At 45.5% G+C, this 19,846-nt stretch overlaps 2 protein-coding genes across 3 annotated transcripts in view; both read left to right on the plus strand.

Moving 5' to 3' along the window:
* CHST11 (carbohydrate sulfotransferase 11) overlaps positions 1–19,846 on the plus strand; it is a 311,298-nt gene that overhangs the window by 53,515 nt on the left and 237,937 nt on the right.
* On the plus strand, positions 10,445–11,228 carry LOC700815 (ATP synthase, H+ transporting, mitochondrial Fo complex, subunit C1 (subunit 9)-like). The gene is given in 1 exon segment (XM_077954830.1): positions 10,445–11,228. A coding segment is annotated over 1 exon segment (411 nt). The 5' UTR covers positions 10,445–10,586; the 3' UTR covers positions 10,998–11,228.

Genomic DNA, 19,846 nt, shown 5'->3' on the forward strand with positions numbered 1-19,846 from the left:
TACCCACCTTCTGAAGTGTGTGCCTGTTTAGGAATAAAAGAGCAAATCCATGTAAATGCTTAGAACAGCTCCTGGCACACCTCAAGTAGCCAACAATAAGAGTCTTTCCATTCTCTCACTTGGGAGCTCCTCTTCTTACTTGGACTTGACCAGTGAGACCTTCTGTGCCTGGGCCCTGTGTCTTGTGTCCCCTGGAGGCCCTGCAGGGGCCTGGGAAGCTGACCTCTGCTCTCCTGATTATGATGGTGCTTCCTGATCTTCTGGGAATTCTGGCCACCACCAGTGGGGCATCAGCACGGGACACAGTTAGGACCCGTTCGCTTTCTCTGTGGCCAGGGATTGCTTCAGGAACTGACCAGCGGAAGCCAAGGAAGGGCTGTGAATGAATGCATGAGGACTTATGGGGAGAAAAAGAAAATTTTATGTGGAGAGGAAAAAAAAAGTCATCAGGCAGATGCCTGAATTAAAAATGGTAAAATGCTTTTGGGCTCAACCTTGTAGTTTTGGGTTCAGAAAGCTGGTGAAATGAGATGTAAAATGCCTCAAAGTTTGGACGCATCCAGTCCATGTTAGCTTTTTTTTCTGGCTCTGCAGAGAGCATTCCACTGAGTTTGCTCCAGTCAAGACAATGATTCTCACTCTCTAGGTCTTACCTGGGTGTACCCCACACCCCCAGGGCGGCGTCCGTGTCATCAGCACCTTGCTGCGCCGAGAGTCGGTGGCTGGGAGGAAGGGCTCCTCTGGACGCACTTCAGTGCCTCCCGTAGTTTTGCAGCTGCAGAAAAGTCCCATTTCTCCCCGACAGCTCACGGCTGAAGCAGCCCTGCCTGCCCAACTTGGTCGAGCTGTGTGAATGCAGTTAGCTCGCTGGCTTCTCACTGAGGTGGACTCAGGCACAGTGGCATGTGTGTCGAGAAAACCAGATACCAGATTCCTGACTCCGGCACTGCTGGGTCCTGTTTCTTCGATGTCACATCAGTGGCAGCGGGTGCACAGCCCGTGCTGGGCTAGATGGCTTCCCTGGGAGTCTGAGGACTCTCTAGGGTCTGGTGACTTGAAAGTCAGCTGTAAGTGACACATCTGGGTAGGGAGGAGGCCTGGGGCACAGGAGGTCAACTCCTGCAATTTAGGGTCCCTGGGAATGTTCTCGTCTAGTGATTCCTAAAAGCCAGTTCATGGCCTAGGTACTTTCGGATCTTTTGAGGATCTTGTTTAAAAAGCGGGAGCTGAGTGTGGTGGGTGGTGTGTGCCTGTAGTCCCATCTACTAGGGAGGCTGGGGTGGGAGGATCCCTTGAGCCCAGGAGTTTGAGATCAGCCTGGACAACATAGTGAGACACCCATCCCCCATCTTGAAAAATAAGCAACATCTGGGGCCCCACTTGGAGGTTCTCATTTAGTTTGGGTGGTTGGAGTGGGGGGGGAACTTTAATCAATATTTTAAAAATGACTCCCAGGTGATCCCCATAGGCAGCAAGGTTTGGGGAAGCCGTGCCAGAGTCCAGCCTTGCACTGGTGCTGAATGCAGAGGTGGAAGTCTGTGATTCTGTCCCCAGAGCATGTCAGTGACAGACCTCGACCCAAACCCAGACCTTGGAACTCAGAGGCTCTTTTTTTTTTGGACACCTATTAGACCGGTCTCTGTAATTTTTGCCCACAAACCCCAGATTTATGCCAGAAATTCAGCCTGGCAGAATAGGGCTGTTATAGACACCAGCGGTTCTATTCTACCTGAGGGCTATTTCACTTTCCCAGGGGACATTTAGCAATGCTGGAGACATTTTTGGTCATTATGACTTGTAAAGGGGTGAGAGTTGCTACTGGCGTCTAGTGGGTAGAAGCCAGGGACACTGCATGGGACAGCACCCCCCACACGCCCTAGCAGAGAGCTACCCTCCACGTGATGTCAGCAGTTCAGAGGCTAAGCAACCCAGTTCTAGACGAACGCTTCTCAGACAACTGCACTTGCTGGGTCCTGATTTCATAGGTCTGGGGTGTGGCCTGAGAGTCCGTATTTCTGAAAAGCTCCTGGGTGACGTTGATGCTGCCTGTCTGGGGACCACACTTTGCGTAGCAAGTATTTTCAGAGCAATTGATTTCAGAGTGATTCGGGAGTAGCTTGGAGTCACAGCTGTACCATTAACTAGCTGCCTGATCTTGGACAAGTTACTTTAACCTCTATCACCTTAAGTTTATTCATCTGTAAAATGGAGATCATATCACTTAGGGCCAAATTAGATAATGTATGTAAAGAGCTTAACACAGGTTGTTGGCCTTGGCAAGCATTCAGCAAATGTAGCTGTTCCTTTCACTCCCTTATTATTTGCTTAGCAGTTCAGCTTTAATTGTCCATTGTTTCATTATTTACCTATTTTGTGTCTCATGCTTTGCTATAAAAAAAAAAGATGAGGTGGGAGGTGATTGAAAGCATTATCTCTGTGACGGTGAGTTATAAAGATTACTAGCGTTGTTTTTACTCCTAAGTCACCCCACCTTCTGTCACGGGGTGGGAAGTGAGGCTGGAATAGGACTTAAAATCAACTCTAAGAGAAACATTTTGAGAACTGGGGACATCATCAAGTCATTCTTCAAATTCTGGAAACACGGTAGTTATTCTCCACTCACTCAACAAAAGTGACTGTGGAAGGAATGTCCCAAAAATCAGGTGTCTGATTTGTGCGTTTCCATTCATCGTGGTTTTAGGGATCATGGAGAAGTATGACAAGCAAACACAGATATCCAATTTCATCAGCATCCTGAAATACATAAGTCACCTATCGCAGGAGCATTTCAGAGCAAGTTTTGAGCACGGGATTGAGCTTTGTTCAAAGTCCAACATTGCCACATATTAGCCGTGTGACCTGGGGGTTATATGACGTCACAAATTCTCAGTTTCCTCATATCTAAAATGGGAGAAAAATCGTATCTGCTTCTAGAGTTGAAGTGAGGCGGAGGTGAGATGACGCATGTAAATTACTTGATGACTTGACCAGGACGGACAGTCCTGCACATTAGAAAGGCTGTTTTCAAATGTTGGAGTGGGAGAATCACTTGGAAACTTATTCAGAGGTGCCCCTCAGAGAGTCGATTCATTAGGGCCAGGATGAGGCTTGGAATCAAACAGGCACCCTCGGGGGTTCTAGCTGTGCTGTGCCACTTTGAGAAACCTAGTCCAGGTGCTAAATTTACAATGATCACCTTTGGGATTCTGGTGTCCAACAAAGATGGAAGCTTTGCAGGAAATGTTCCCCGGGCGGGAGGGCTAAGAGGACACTGTAACTCTTGAGAGTTGCTCCAACAGACCTTTTATTTTGGCAAGGGCTTGTGCTTTCTTTGCCAAGCCGTCATTCGTTACTTGGCTAGAGGAGGGACCACGGGGAGGGGAGAGGGGACATATACAGCTGGCTGTCAGAACAGTCGACCTCTAAGTGGGATAACCTCAGAGCCAGGCATAAGGAATCTGGAAACAAGGACGGGAGGTGATGGAAGGTGGGAACAGAGGCAGGTGCTGGAGACATTGCTGCAGACTTCCTGGAAGGGGCTGCCAAGCCGGGAAGATTCAGAGGGGAAGAGTGCAGCTGGAGAGAGAGCCTCTGCTGGCTCCAGGTGCTGGCCCCAGAGGGCATCTTTGGAGAGAAGGGTCTGAGCTGTGACGGTTCGGTGCAGGGACAGGTGGGGTAAGCTCAGGTGTGCCAGGCTCCCTCTGCATGTTGCAGAGCTCCCAGGGAGGGCAAGGAAGTGAAGTGCGAGCAGATGGTCTCCGTCACTGCCAACCTAAATCAATGACTGGAGAGGGCGAATGCTGCCAATTAGCAGGATATCCAGAGCCCCTTCTCCCAGCCCAGCAGCCCCACCTGGGAGCCAGGCAGCATGCTTTGCCTCCTGCTGAGACAGATCCTGCTTTTGCTGCTTCCTTGAGAGAAGGTTTAGTGCATGAAAATGGCTAAGGGCAAAGGCTTTGGCACCACTGCCTGCTTTCAGATTGCCGCTTTTGCTAGCCATTGTCATCTTGACCCTGTTTCTTCCCTTCTCTGGGCCTTGGTTTCCCCATTTGTAAAATGGCAGTGATGGCAATAGTACTTATCGGTTAATGCCACCACAATGCTGCCCAGCAAACTACCTCCGTAGCACACAGTAGTAAGTGTTTGTTGTTCACACATCTGGGCTGGCCAGGCCAGAGGGCTTTGCTGGTCTTGGCTGGCCTTACTTATGTGTCTGGATGGCTTTGGCTGGGGGGAATGACTGAGATGATTTGTCTCAGCTTCCTGTGTCTCTCTCATCCTCCTCTAGAGGTGTAGCCCAGGCACATTCTCATGGATCTGGCAAAGGTACAAGAGCCAGTGAGCCACTCATGTAACTGCTTTTAAGTGTTTTTCTCACCCCCTCCCCAGCATGTTTGCTGCCATCCCATTGGCCACAGCAAGTCACATGGCCAAGCCCAGCATCAAGGCTCCTGGCAGACTGCCCTGCCCAGGATGGCACTGCAGAGTCACAGCGCCAAGGGAATGCATCAGGAGGTATATGGAATTGGGGTGTTTTTTGCAATCTACCATGAGTACTAACCTCACAATTTCGTATGCAAGCAAACCCTCATCCACTTACCAGTCTTAGGACAGAGGATCCTCACTGGTCTCCTTGCCCTTGAGCCACACCCAGATTAGGAATTCTTTTCTCCTCTAACTTCTTGCAATTCCCTCCATGTACTGTTCTATTTCCCCCGTCCATGACACCTTTGTACTGCTGTTCCTTCTGCCTGTAATGCCTGCCCCTTGGCTTACCCATCTAATCAACTCAGCTCTGGGGTCAGACTGTTTGGGTTTGAAGCTGGTTCATGTCATTTATTTAAAGCTTCATGACCCTGGCAAGTTTCTCACCCCCTCTGGGCTTCAATTGCTTCCTCTGTAAAGTTAAGTATCGTAACCTTCTTCCTTCTCTGCCAGGGTTGTCGTGTGGATTAAATAAGAGTTGTAAAGCACGTATCAGTGACTGCAAAAAACAAAAAGGAAACGCTGAATAGAGGTTTGCTTTTGTAAAGCAGAATTTACATTTGCTCTGTTGCTGTTGAAGCAAGGGTGTGCATCACATCTCATAACTGGGAAAAACAAAGCTAAATAAACCCTTTTAACCTTGAGATGTGCCAGAAATAACAGGGTCACTCTGTCTCATTCTGGTCCCCTGAATAAAGGAAATCTTGACCGTTTTCCATAAGCCTGGATTATCCAACCATCAGCTTTATCCTTAACTTGGCAATGATGATATGATTGCTTCTGGTGGTTATGATCATCTATGAGAAATGTGGCAGTGGCAGAGGTAATTATCTCTTGTGATTATTTATGTGGTGTGACAGTCTTTCTAATAGCTGGCCCCCTTGAACCTCTTTACAAGTAAGATTTTTTCTTTCTTAAATGCTTTTATCTTCCTTCTATGTGTTGATGCTACTGTTACTCCTGCTGTTTCTACCACTACAACTACAACCACTGCCACACCACCACCACCATCACTACCACCACTACCACTATCATCACCACCATCACTCCAGCACAACCGAAATGACTATTACCCTTTACACCCTGCTAGGTCATCTTCCCTATGATGACTTTCTTAACCAGTTTCCCTCAAACAATTAGTAACATTTTTCCCATGCAAATCCATCTTGAATTCCCACATGTTGTGGGAGGGATCCCATGGGAGGTAATTGAACCATGGGGGCAGGTCTTTCCCATGCTGTTCTTGTGATAGTGAATAAGTCTCATGAGATCTGATGGTTCTATAAGGGGGAGTTTCCCTGCCCAATCTCTCTCTTTGCCTGCTGCCATCCATGTAAGATGTGACTTGCTCCTCTTTGCCTTGCACCTTGATTGTGAGGTTTCCCCAGCCATGTGGAACTATAAGCTCATGAAATCTCTTTCTTTTGTAAATTGCCCAGTCTCAGGTATGTCTTTATCAGCAGTGTGAAAAGGGACTAAGACAGCCTTCTATTATTTTGTATCTTGTACCTGCTTCTGTTTTAACACAGCATATTTGAAGTACAGTTTTTGTTTACGAGTCTGCTGTTTTCCCCTATATAAGGGGGCAGAAAACATGTCTGTGTACCTTAGCATCTAAGAGAAGGATCTGGCATATAATAGATGCTCAATTTATACCTGTTGAACATTGACAGAGGAATTTCATCTTACTCTCATGATATTCTCGTTCTAAAACCAAAAATTGCAATAAAAGGCCCCCACCCCCACAACCATGATTGCAGAGGTGTAGAATAGAGTAGAACTCATGAATGACATGAGACATTGGAATTCATGGACAGGCACATGCTAGCAAGCCTGAGATCCAGTGGGGCCTTCAATTTAGATATTTATAATGGACTTTCCACATTGCCTGTGTTATTTAAGGTAACATGAACTTCTGTTTCATAAGCCCCAAAATCTTGGTGAATGAACACAAGAAAAACTTATTTCCCACTGATGTGAATAGCCTAGAGTAGGTGTTCTTGGTTGGGCAGCTCTCCTCCATTTGGTGTTTCAGGGACCTAGGCTCCTTCCACGTTGAGAATCTTCCATCTTTAACACAGGCTTTCAAGGCCACCGTGAAGGTCATCTACTTTTTTGGCATCTAGCTGTAGGGGATAAGGACATTGAGCTTACTGAATCAGGCCCAGAGGAGGTCCCCATCACTTCTGCTCCCATTCCACTGGCCAGAACTTGGTCTTGGGGAGGCTGACAAATCTAGTCAGCCATGTGTTCATTTTCTGTTTAGTAAGACCTCATACAACAGTGTTTATGCAGGAGATGTGCCAATTTTTTTTACACCTCTATCTGGTTTTCTACTGCTAAACTGATCTTAACCAAACCCTACTTCCATTTCATGCAATGTTGTTTCTAGACTACAGCCATGTGACTAAATAGGGGCCCTTGAACCAGAAATGGAGGAAGGGTTGGAGTCTGTGAACTGCTGTTTGCAATTTATGCATGATGAAGAAGGTTACTTTGTGCTGTTCTTAGAACCCAGTTCATTTTTAGACTGAATGTTTATATGATTAGGAGCTGGAGGAAACGCCGTGCCCACCTTGCTTAGTTTAAAGCCTTTGAGATCAATGGTGGCTGAATGTGCTTCCAGGAGCAGAATTTAATCTGCAGGGAGTGGGTGACTGCAGCAAAACTTTGCTCCTCGCTCCTCTTTGTGGAAACACTGTTTGTACAGCATGTCTTCCATAATCAATACAAGGGAGACATTAATGAAGAGAATGTCTTGTTTGGCAGACAAAGCCTTCTCTTTGTTGGGATTGAGATGCTCAGTTTATTTCCTGGGAGTGTATTTATGAGAAGTTGGTTAGTGATTCTTGTAAGTGTATGTGAGTTTCTTGATTTTTTTTTTTTAAGAGAGGAGTCAACAACCCATTGTATTACTGTAAAATGTTTGATAGCTTGTAATTTGAGCAATGTACTCATGACAGCCTAGTCTTATAGATTTGGGAAATGTATACATACTTTAAAATGAGTAGGTTGGAGGGGGAACTTTAAATATGTATATTTTACTTTAAAAAAGACCCAAAACCTTTTGTTTGAAATTACCATAAATCAAAGCATTATGGGAGATAAATTTTCTAGACTTTGTGTGTGGAATTTCATTGAGAAAGATAAGGTGGACAAAATGCTGGAGAAGTGTGGGACAACCCCTGGGTTGAATCAGTCTCCGCTTTCAGGGAGTTTATAGCCTAAGTTCCCTTCCCTTTTTCAAAAGGAATTTTCATCTGTCTTGTTTAATAATAGAATCTCTTCTTCCTCCTCCCAGCCTTGTCCTCACCTCCCTTCAGGCAAGCAGGGACTTCCTTCTCTGCGTCGCTCGGGAAAGTGTATTTCCCACTTGCGAGGCTGGCCAGCAAAACCTCTTTGCACGTTGGAGAACAGGATGCCAGTTTCTGCCTTTCTGCTTTCTGCTCATAGAAGGCTTGTGTGGTATGTTATCATCGGGTCTTGCTGGCTTTCTTCTGGGTCTTCTTGCTTTCCTGAGTTTGAATCTGCATTATGTTACAGCAAATGCAGTTGACAGTCAGTGGTATAGTTGGAGTATGCATGGCCCATTTCGTATCTTTTTTTGTTTGCTGAATGTTATGCCACCTCGTCTCGGTGATGAAATGGTTTAAACAAAATAATGCTTTGGAACTGAAATGTTCTGGTTGGTGAGTTTTCTGGTCAATGGAAGGGAATGACCTTGGGCAGAGTCCATGACCACAAGTGAATTATCTATCCTTGCAGAGCCTCAATTTCTTCACTTGGAGATGAGGCACACTATCGCTTTCCTTATTAGGGCTGCTGAGAGAATGTAGCTGAGGTTCCTTGGCTACTTAGCAAATGCAGGACTCAGTAATGATAACCACAGTCATCTCTGGGTATCCGTGGGGGATAGGTTCCAGGACCCTTCTCAAATACCAAAATCCAAGGAAGCTCAAGTCCCTGCTATGAAATGGCATAGTATTTGCGTATAACCTACAACACATCCTCCTATATACTTTAAATCATCTCCAGATCACTTATAATATTAATAATTAATACAATGTAAATGCTATGTGAGTAGTTGTTCCACTGTATTGTTTTTTATTTGTACTTTTAAAATTGTTGTATTTTCCCCCCCTACATATTTTCAATCTGTGGTTGATTTAATCTGTAGTTGCAGAATCAAGTTATAGAGGGCTGGCTGTACTATTAATAATTATTAAGATATACAAAATCACTATTAGTGAGAGATTTTAAAATATCCAGGGTAGAAAGAAAATGAAATAGACTATCAGAAGCAGTGGTTTTCTGGTATGATTTTAATTTGTAGTGATCTACAGGATCCTTTGTGGAGGCAAATTCTTTCTAGTTAGTAGTATCTGTGATATCATTTAAGGCTCCTGTTTTATAGATTCAGTTCCACAAATATTTGTTATCGGGTGCCTGTGCTATGTCAGGTGCTGTGCTAGGAACTGCTCAGTTAGAAATATAGTACAGTTAAGAAAATAAGTCAGGGTGTTCTCCCTCCCAGACCTTAGAGTTGGGGTGATTCTGTGTCCCAGTTTTCCCTGGAGAGTCCTGTTTACTGCTCTTGTCCTAGCATAATTATTCACAGTACCCCCTTTTATTTTAAGTGTCCTAGTTTGGGAAACCAGGGTCATCAATACAGGTATTACTGAGGCAGAGGGAGTTTCTCCAGAAAAGGACTGTGGAAGTTCTCTAAACAAGAAGGAGCATGATGAAAAGTATTTTTTAGGGAACTGAATTCAGGCTAGATGGTTAGTTGTAGGACCAGTGAAGAGATGGGAGAGGGGAAAACATTTTGGAGATAGAGTAAACCAAATACTACCAATGTGATGGACAGAACCCAACTGGAGGTGCCATCTTGAATTCCAGAGTGTGAAGAGCAGTCTCAGGTGCGTAGCCTTTTTTGTCTGGGTTTCACCAATCAGCATGTCTCAGATGTCTTCTTGGAGACCCCGTTAGGCTTTAACAATTGCCTTAAAAATTCCCCAGCAAAAGCGTTTTGGGAATAGGGAGCAACTCCAGGTTGCACATGAGATGCTGAGCTAGGTCATTGGTTTATATGGCCATTTCCCTCCTGAGTCTAGGTATGCAGGTCTTGAGGGGTGGAGCTCAAAGCTATTTTTGCATTTCTGCCAGTGCTTCCAAATGTCCTGACTCTGGGCGGGGCGTGGGGGTGGGCGGTGGTAGAGGGAGGGGAGGGACAAGTGGGCCAGGGTAGTACCCTTCCTTGACTTAGTGTTTGAAATTTGAAACACAGAAACTTAGTCTTTCTGTGCCATGTCTCACATACACAGAGGGAATACTGGTTGCAGTAACTTTGGAGAGAGTTAAAAGGTGGTATTTTATATATTCGGGGATTATTGTTAAATTCGAAAGTAAGAGGAATGCAGTTCAGACTTCACAGATTTGGGAGGTAAATCTCCCCCACCCCCAGTGTTTGCATTTGGTTTGAGTGTCTCAATTACCTTTCCAGAACGTTTGTGAAATTAAGGTGGAAAAAATAATTCTGGCTTAGGTACTAATATATAACCCCTGTGTGTTTATGATGAAGCCTTCACCTTTAAGATTCTCGTTTGGAATCCTGGGCAACACAACCAATTTTCTGTGTCATTAACTTTTTCCTGTAACACCAAAGGGCAGGAGGATGCTGGTCTCCACCTTTTCTTTCTCCAAGGCAGGTTGAACGACCATCTGTGCCATAAGATGGATGAGGCCGGGTGATCCTCTTGATTTGGTATTTGTGTCTTCACACAAGAATCTTTGCTGATTCCAATGCTCGATTCACTGAAATGCTCCCTGCTGTTCTCTGAATCGATGATGGATTAGTTGAGGTCTTTGTATTCATTATTGGCAAGGTTTTGAGACAGTCCGTTAAGTGCAGGAAGAATTCTGGCAGTGGCGTCCAAAGGCCAAGGCTTGGCAACCTGGGATAAGTCACCGTCTGAGTCTGTCTGTGTTGCTGTAAAGGAATACCTGAGGCTGAGTCATTTTTAAAGAAGAGAGGGTTAGAGCTGGGCAAGTGCTGTGGGCTTAGCAGGGGCTGCAGGGCAGTGGGAGTGCAGGCTTAAAAAATGCAGACCCCCGGGGCACCACTCATTTCTCTAGCTCTGATCCACTGTGGTACCAGGGGTCTAATCAGGCTTGTGTCTGCCTCCCTCTTGAATAGCCCAGAGAATTGATCTAAACAGCCTTCCTACGGCAGCTGCCTACTCCAGGTGGCCACATGCGAGTTCCAGATCAGTGTTGTCTCCTGGGACGCTGACACAGCAGCCAAGTTTGTTGGTGTTGGGGCAGCCACAGTTGGTGTGCGTGGTTCAGGGGCTGGCATTGGAATGGTGTTTGGCAGCCTGATCATTGGCTATGCCAGAAACCTGTCTCTCAAGCAGCAGCTCTTCTTCTGTGCCATTCGGGGCTTTGCCCTGTCTGAGGTCATGGGGCTCTTCTGTTTGATGGTTTCCTTCCTCATCGTCTTCGCCATGTGAGACTCTGTGGGGGTCACCTGCCTGTGCCTGCTGCTGCGACTCCACACCATTCCTGGTGCTGGGAACATTTTACAACATTTCTCTAAAAGCTTTACAACATTTCTCTAAAAAAAAGAAAAAAAAATAGAGGCTTACTTGGCTCACGGTTCTGCAGGCTGTACACGAAGCATGACGTCAGTGTCTGCTCTTGGTGAGGGCTTCAGGAAGCTTCCACTCAGGATTGAAGGCAAAGAAAAACTGACTTATCACATGGTGAGGTAGGGAACAAGAGAGAGAGGGGAGGGAGGTGCCAGGCTCTTCTTAACAATCAGCTCTTATGGGAAGTAACAGATCAACAACTCACTCATTACCCCGGGATGGCAAGAGCTGCCCCGTGACACACTAGACCCCATGTCCCACATTGTGATCACATTTTTTTTTTTGAGACGGAATCTCCCTCTGTCGCCCAGGCTGGAGTGCAGTGTTGCGATCTCCACTCACTGCAAGCTTCACCTCCCAGGTTCACGCCATTCTCCTGCCTCAGCCTCCTGTGTAGCTGGGACTACAGGCGCCCGTCACCATGCCCGGCTAATTTTTGTATTTTTAGTAGAGACGGGGTTTCACTGTGTTAGTTAGGATGGTCTCGATCTCCTGACCTCGTGATCCGCCTCTCTTGGCCTCCCAAAGTGCTGGGATTGGTGATCACATTTTAACATGAGATTTGGAGGGGACAAATATCTGAACTATATCAATGGGTCACTTTGTGCCTCAGTTTCCTCAGCGGTAAACTGGAGTAAAGAAGGATATGAAGAACCAACCTGTTAGGATTGTTCTGAGGATGAATGAGATGGCCATTGTGAAAGGACTCTGGGCCGTCTTAATGTGGTGTCGTATTATTGAATGAACCATCTAAATTCATGGCCGAATCTAGCCCATCTCCCGCTTTTGAATAGCCTGCAAGCTAAGAATCGTTTTTATATTTTAAAATGGTTGGGGGAAAAAAATCAAAAGAGGAACAATATTTCTTGACACATGAAAAGTCTATGAAATTCAAATTTCAATGTCCTTAAATAAAGTTTCGCTGGAACTCAGCCATGCTCCCTTGTTGGTGAACTTTCTGTGCCACTTTTGTGCGATAACGGCAGAGTTGAATAGTTGCTCCCGAGACTGAATGGGCCTGCGAAGCTGAAGGCACTTATCTGGCCCCTTACAGGAAAAAATGTGCCAGCCCCTGATGTAGAACGGTGGTTATCGTAGTGGTTATTGTTCATCTTGCAGCAAGATGAACTGGGTTCTCCACAGAGATCTTTCTCTCTGATGGTGTCAAAGCTTGGGGAATGCTGAAGCTCTCGAATTTCTGAGGAAGAAATCAAAGCTAGTTTGTTTTTTTGTTAATCCATTCATTCATTCATCATTGTTTCACCAAATATCCTTTGAGTTCCTGCTGTGTGCCAGACACTGTTGGGGTGGTGAGGAAAATGCAGTGACACAGGAGAAAATGCCTGCCCTCCTGGAGCTTATAGTCTAGTGGGAAGAGTAAGATAATATACAAGTAAAAACTCCTGACCCACCTGAGGGTGATGGATGCTCTGGCAGGGCAGGGGGAGAGAGTGGGGACTGTCAGGAAAGGCCGTTATTGAGAAGACCATAGGTGATGTGAAGGAGATGGAGTGTGAGCCCTGAACCTACATGATGGGGCTGGGGCAGGGGGGAGACTGCTTAGGCAGAGGGAAAGGAAGTTCAAAAGCCTTGGGGTGCAAGCATTGGAGATGGTCAAAGGAGAGCAATGTGCACAGAGCTTTTTTGTGTGTTTTAAAATTTCAGCATTGGCTACAGAGCTGTGGTAATCTGATATATGGTCCCGTTTAAAAAAAATTATTTTATCTTCAGAACAATAGGAAACATGAAGGGAGACCACGTAGTGCAGTGGATAAGAGAAGGAGTTTCAGGCAGATAAGAGGTGAAGCTCAACCTTGGCAGTATTGACATTTAGGGCTGAACAAAATCTTTGTTGCAGGATGCTGTCCTGTGCAATGGAGGCAGTTTAGTAGCATTCCTGTCCTTTACTTACTAGATACTTGTGATAACCAAAAATTTCTCCAAACAATGTCATATGTCCCCTAGGGGCAAAATTGGGGCAAATGTTAGTTGGGAGAATAGAGACACTGACTCTTGTTTCTCTCCTGTTCACCTTTTCTTCAGCAGAGAGCATGGTGTCTGTTCATATCCTGGTGAGAAGTATATGATTTATGTGATTGGCTCAGATCCTTGTGTTAAAATACAAGCTACTAAAATGGTTATCTTTGCAATTTTTTCATTGCATTTTTTTCTCTTACTAGTCGTCATCCCTTGTGTGTGAACAATTTCCAAATTGACCTGTGAAGCAACGAGGTGGACATCATTTCTTCCATCCACTTTCAGGCATGGTTGGAAGTGGAGAGCCTAAGGCTTACGAAACATGCCTGAGCCCCCTGAGTCCATGCTTTTGGCCCATCTGAACTCCAGGAGGGGAGATATACAGATAAAAGAGTGAGGTGCTTTCATACTGTTCCTCTGAGGCTCCCTGGTAACATGCCATCCATTGAAAATTGGCCTCTTTGCCTCGGGGAGCCCCTAGTATGAGTTGATACCTAAGTCACCACTGGCCATGCTGAATTAAAGGATGCCTTGCTGTAAAGAGGAACGGAAGCTCAGGGCACCAAGTGGAAGGGGCGCATTAGGAGAGCCTAGCAGAAATGTGTTTTTGAATTTGTGTTCACTGTTGGGCTCATTTGGATTGATTTCCTCCACTCTACCTTCTATCCTGTGCCTAGGTTGATCATGGAGCGAAATGTTCCTGTTTGTTCTTCCTTCTAGAGTTACGAATGGTAAAAAGACAGTAACTGATGTTTACTGAGCACTTCTTAAGTGCTCTAAGCTCTCTTCATGCATTCTCTTTCCCCCCTTCCAAATCCTCTCCATCATGGCTGTTATTGCCACTTAAAGATGAAGGCAGAGCCTTGAGAGGTTTGGTAATGTTCCTAAGCTGAGTGGTTAAGTAACTAGGGGAAGCTGGAATTTGATCTCTGCAGCCATTTTCGTCTGCAAAATCTTGGATGCACCAGGAGAGAAGCCCAAGAATTGTCCTGTGAAATTAAAACTGCACCCCAAAGCTCAGCCCCTGGGGGGATTCCTGGGCTCCCTCCTCAGAGCCTTTTATTGCATCCACGCTTGGATGAGTCTCTCGAAGCCAATTTAATCCCGGTCTGTCTACACGAGGGAGCAGCAAGCTATTGACAGCCTCATTTTATGGTCATCAGTGCCCTCTTCCTTCTGAAGCTTGTCAATTTTAATGTCTGGAGAACCAGGAGGTGGTGTAGGGGCTTCCAGACCCCTGTTTGCAATCACCACTTATAGACCAGAGCTTCTCACACTTAGATGCGTGTGGAATTCCCTGGGGTTGGAGTTAAGCTGCAGGTTGTGATTCCATAGGCCTGGCCTGGGGTCTGATCCTGCGTTTGTAACCAGCTCCCGGGTGATGATGTGGAGGCGGCTGTCCTCTGGCCACACTGAAGTCCCTAGTTCTAGATGCCATCACCCTCACCCTAGATGCCATCACCCTCACCCTACTTCAGAGGCTGTATCAAATTCTTAGAAGAGAAATATTGCCTCAAAAGAGACCTGGGAACCTGGCTCCAGGAAGAATTCCATCACTGCGGGAGCGTGGAATCGGAGTGATAGAGGTGAATGACAAGGATGTGGTGTTCCTTGAGCTGACTCCTGATGAGCTTGGCGAAATGAAGCCAGACATTTTATAATTGGTCACTTTTGTTTGTGTGGTGTCTAACATTTTTTGAATACCTACTGCGTGTCAGTGCCTTTTCCTGCTGAGGATCGTACTGGGTAACTTTGGATCTAAGGTCACTTTGGCAGTGAGAAGTTCCCTCCTCTGAGTCAAGACCACCTTTGAGCCCAGAAATGGTAGCTCACGCCTGTAATCCCAGCACTTTAGGAAGCTGAAGTGGGAGGCTCACTTGGGTCCAGGAGTTAAAGATCAGCCTAGGCAACATAGTGAGACCCTGACTCGACAAAAAGTAAAAAAAAAATTAGCCAGGCGTGGTGGCACGTGCCCATATTCCCTGCTACATGGGAGGCTGAGGTGGGAGGATCACTTGAGCACAGGAGTTCAAGACTGCAGTGAGCCGTGATTGTGCCACTGCACTTCAGCCTGGGGGAGAGAGCGAGACCCTGTTTCAAAAAAAATAAAAATAAGGACCACTTTTGAGTCAGCAAGTGTGACAGGAGCACGTGAGTAGGAGGGAAGATTTGGATGATACACATGTTGTCATGCTATATTTCCTTCACTAATTATATGGGCTCAGTAAGGGATATTCAGAGGTTGTCAGTTGCCTTTGTGCCAGATTCAGTTGGACTCTGATAGAGACCTAGGCAAATATAATGTCTGTGCACCGTGTTCCCGGAAGCACTTAGAAAGATCCCGGGCAGATTCACTGGCATAGTTAACACACCCTGGACTTTCCCTCGCCCTGCATATGGTGGCTTATGAGAAGAAAGCAAAGACTAGAAAATCATTTGTGTGTCACTTTGCAGGAAAAACACTTCAGGTAATGAGACAGGATTTGAGTGGAAGGTGATTATCACCAACCTTTCATTCATTTTCTACAAAATAGTCAACATGCAGTCTCCCAAGCTGCATAATGAATGTAGCATCCTTCATCTGGGGATATTGGGAGGGCTTATTGCTTATCTGTGATCCAATATTAATTTGCCTTAAACAAAAGAAGCAATTTACTGTGTAATTCTGAGGTTTATGGTGTTTCTACTAAGTCCTTTCATCTTTGAAAGATGGTGTTATGCATTTTAATAGAAACTATTGTTTTCTTAAAATCTTTTCTCTTCTTTCTTTCTTTTTTTTTTTTTTTAACTCTTTCTTCTCTTCAATCAGATTATAGAGTTGGAGCAAATGTCATGATGAGCTTTGAGGCCCAGACCTGGTCTTTTGAGGGGTGCGTGTGTGTGTGTGTGTGTGTGTGTGTGTGTGTGTGTGTGTGTCTGTTTCTTTCTTCATAATAGTCCCAACCGTAAACAGGGGTATGGCACAATACCTCTTATGAACAAAAGTGCTGTTTGTCTACAAGGGGAATTGAGCCTACATTAATTGTATTTAATTAGGATTTTTGTGCTGTCCGTATGACGTTTAACCACACTGTCAATTATAGACTTCCTTTAAGGAATTTCCAGGAAACCCCCTTACCGTAAGAGTTTAAATTAATGTTTTGCTAGTTTAATGACAGCAGTTGGGAAAGGAAGCACCTTTCAGACCATTAGCTAAAGCCAACTTCCTTTAAACTTAGAAGAGGGCACAGCATGATAGATGGAGATCTGCCCCAGTGCGTCATCATAAATGCCTCGAGTCAGCCCCAGGATGGATTTTGACCTCAGTGGGGAGAGGTTTGGTTAGAGGGTTGGGTAGAACCCCCTAACCTGTAGAAGAATCTAGAAAAGTGAGATGAACGCCTTTCTCTTAAGGCTGTCACTTATCCAATTCCAACTCCCTCTTTAGTAACCACCTCCCTGCCTCCCAGTGAAGTGACCCCAGGGAGCCAGTTATTATGGCCCTACTTGATGGATAATTACTGGTTGAGGCTTGATTTGACACCAGCATTTTGCATGATAGCCTGTTAGATTTGCTTGGCTCAAAAATTGATATTTTCATTCCTCTAAGGCTGCAGCATGGAAACATGGTTGAGTGGGGTTTGCCAAGATGGGATGATTTCTTGTGCTGTGGCAGGACCAGGGCAGCTGTTCTGAGAACTGTTTCGGCAGAGCCTTCACAGTTGGTTTTGTTGAAGGCTTTTCTGCAGGTGCAGAGTTGATTCCTAAAGGACAACCTGGTTTCCTGGTTTTCCTAGGAAACTACTTATGGAGAGTGCATGTGTTTAATTTAGGAGGCACAGCTGTGCAAGGGACTGGGACTCCGTCAGGGAACGGGGTGCAGGAGCCCTGTGTTCCTTATGTGTCAGCTTCATTCCTAGTTGCTGGTGTCAGAACTGATCAAAGGTGTCTGTTGTCTTTCTGCACACACATGCTACAGGCAGTAAGGGATGAGGTAGCAAAACTAGTTCACTGCTTATCGGCTGGGAGGCTTCAGGAAAGTCTGTGAACTACTGAGCATTAGTTTCTGCATCTGTCCAATGGGCCCAATGGCACCTGCTCTGCTCATCTCTCAGGATCTTACATGCCACACAAGCTAATGGAGAAGTAAATGCTTTTTAAGCCTAAAGGAATGGGCGTGGGTGCATTCAGTGAGAGGCAGTAGGACGAATCGTTAGTGATTAGTTTGCCCAGTAGGAGCAGCAGTTGTTAGTATAAGAAGGGTGGGTTAGTACATGGGTAGTGGTCAGGAGGAGCACCACTGCTGCTGCTACTTAGCCACTTGTGTAACCCTTTTTAAAAACACAACAACAAAAACCCCAAACCTCTTAGTCTACTATAGGATAGGTTGTTCCAGCATCTGAAATTCCAAAGTACTTGTTGAAGGGGATTCTTAGGATAGCTTAATTTTGTTCATTCATAGGATCTTTTTCCTGGGGCATGATCCTAGCCGTGTTCAGGATAAGCCCTGCACATCAAGCTGGTGCAGTGAAGTGTTCTGTGGCTGGAACTAAATCTGTCCCAGGCTCACAGCATGGGAGGGGGGGTGGCAGGCGTTTTTGAATTCCCCTGAGGGCACTTGGCCTTTGCTTGTATCTGCTCAGGAAGTCAGACAGTCTGCAGCTGGTGGCGTGTGCAGCTACCCCTTCTGTTCTCTGGCCCTGGAGGCTTGTGGTCCTTTTGTTTTAAAGTCGACTGCCTGATGTTCCTTTGGAATATGTGAGTCCAGTGGGAAAGAATAGAACATATTCTGAATCTTAATGGTGGATTTAAAAAATCTATTTAGGGAATCTGAGCATCACTTAATTAGACATGTCTTTATTTCCCCAGCTGCCCTAATTAAATAGTAATCATAATAAGGATAAGGATAATAGCTGATCTCAGTGTCCTGTCTCCCAGTGAAGTTGCTCAATACATATTTGTAGATGAATGACTTGGAGATCCAAAGGAAGGTTTGGAGATTTGCCATTGTATTCAAGTCTACCCTGGTGGGACTTTGAAGGTGAACATTCTTCTTCTCTGGGTCTCCACCTTTTCCCTTCCCATATAACTATTTTCTCCTTATCTGCGTGCTTTTCTGCAATGCATATCTGCAACAGGTGAGCCTGGGTGAATATGATTACACGCAGGTTGGTTTTTCTGCCTTCTTTATGGTCTGCATTTTGGGATTAAATCTTCCTGCAGACTTTGTCTGGTCAGCCTGGTTGCGACCGTGGATCTTGGTTTCGTATATTGTCAGAGATGGCAAGGAATTCAAAGATGATCTCGTTTTACCTCTTTATTTTATAAACTCGGGCCCAAAGTGAAATGACTTGCTCAAGAATACACTGAGTGAGTGAGGTGGTCATGGAGAGCTAGCTCTCCTGATGCTTAGCTCTGACCTAATTCCAGGAAGGTGACTGCATCTGGCTTCTGCCCCAAAACATCCTGGGAAGAAATGGTATCCTGCTGAGAGAATGAGGGCTGGATGGAGGTGTCCTGCATAAGGGCGTCAAAGTACTTCACTCTCCTCTGGGAATCCCACAGTGATTCTTTGATTCTATGCCCACTGAGGGAAAGTTGATTTGAGTGTACCCCACTGTTCGATTGAAATGGGCCTCTTCTGTCCCCAGCCTGGTGAGTCATATCTTGTTTCCCTGCCAGTGGGCATTTTCTGCCTTTATCCCCGCTCGTGTCTGCTGAATGGGTCACCCAGGCTGGAGCAGGCTGAACTACAGGCTAATGACATTGGCCTAGTTCCTGCTTGGTGGTGAAATCTCAGACAGGATCTTATCACCCTCTCTGTGCCCGGAAAATTAGACTCTCCTGGAGCTTATAAAATTGGGATGTCTGTTTCCACTAGCATTTCTTTCCCAGTTATATTAATCAAGAATATGAAATTAAATCAAGATATTCCTTATGCCGGCACCAGCTTCTCCAATACATTTATCTCTGTATTTTAGTATTTGCTTTGGCTCTTTTTCTCAGAAGGGGATTTTTCTATGCAGTTTAGGAGCACAGAGCGAACTTCCTGGGAAAGCCTAGAAATTCAAACATCCTTAGCTGCATAAACTTGGGAAAATCAGTATAATCTCACTGAGCCGTGTTGTTTTTAATCTGTAAAATGGGCATCCGTGTGCCACCCTTGCAGATGTTGTAAGGACTATAGGAGATTGTATGGCGCGTAGAAAATACCTCACTTTGTGTTTGGCACTTAGTGGGTCTACATGTGGAGGTCCGAGCTTTTAAGACAGCCTTTTGCCTGATGTAGATGTATGTACGTGTATTGGTGTAGGATTCTCAGGCAGGCTGACCATCAGAATTACCTGGTGTACTTTAAAATAATCCCAGCATGAGCATCAGATACCTGGGTGCCCCTAGACCACCCACTCATCCGAATCTCCAGAGCCGGGCCCTATGTTCCATCATTTTATTTTATTTTTCTATCTTTTTTTTTCAATATTTTTGTAGACTTGGTCGGGGGGTGGGGGGTGGTGGTCTCGCTATGTTGCCTGGGCTGATCTTGAACTCCTGGCCTCAGGCACTCCTCCTGACTCAGCCTCCCAAAGTGCTGGGATTACAGGTGTGAACCACTGCACCTGGCCCTATTGCATCATTTTGAAAGGCTCCTTCTGTAATGTTTTGGATCCTCAGCCACATTTGGGGATGTCTGTAGAATGGGTTTTATTTTTTCTCATCATCCTTGATAAAGGCAAAATGGTGGTGTGGTATAGAGA

This window comes from Macaca mulatta, chromosome 11 (genome assembly GCF_049350105.2).
Source record: "Macaca mulatta isolate MMU2019108-1 chromosome 11, T2T-MMU8v2.0, whole genome shotgun sequence".
Classification (NCBI taxonomy): Eukaryota; Metazoa; Chordata; class Mammalia; order Primates; family Cercopithecidae; genus Macaca; species Macaca mulatta.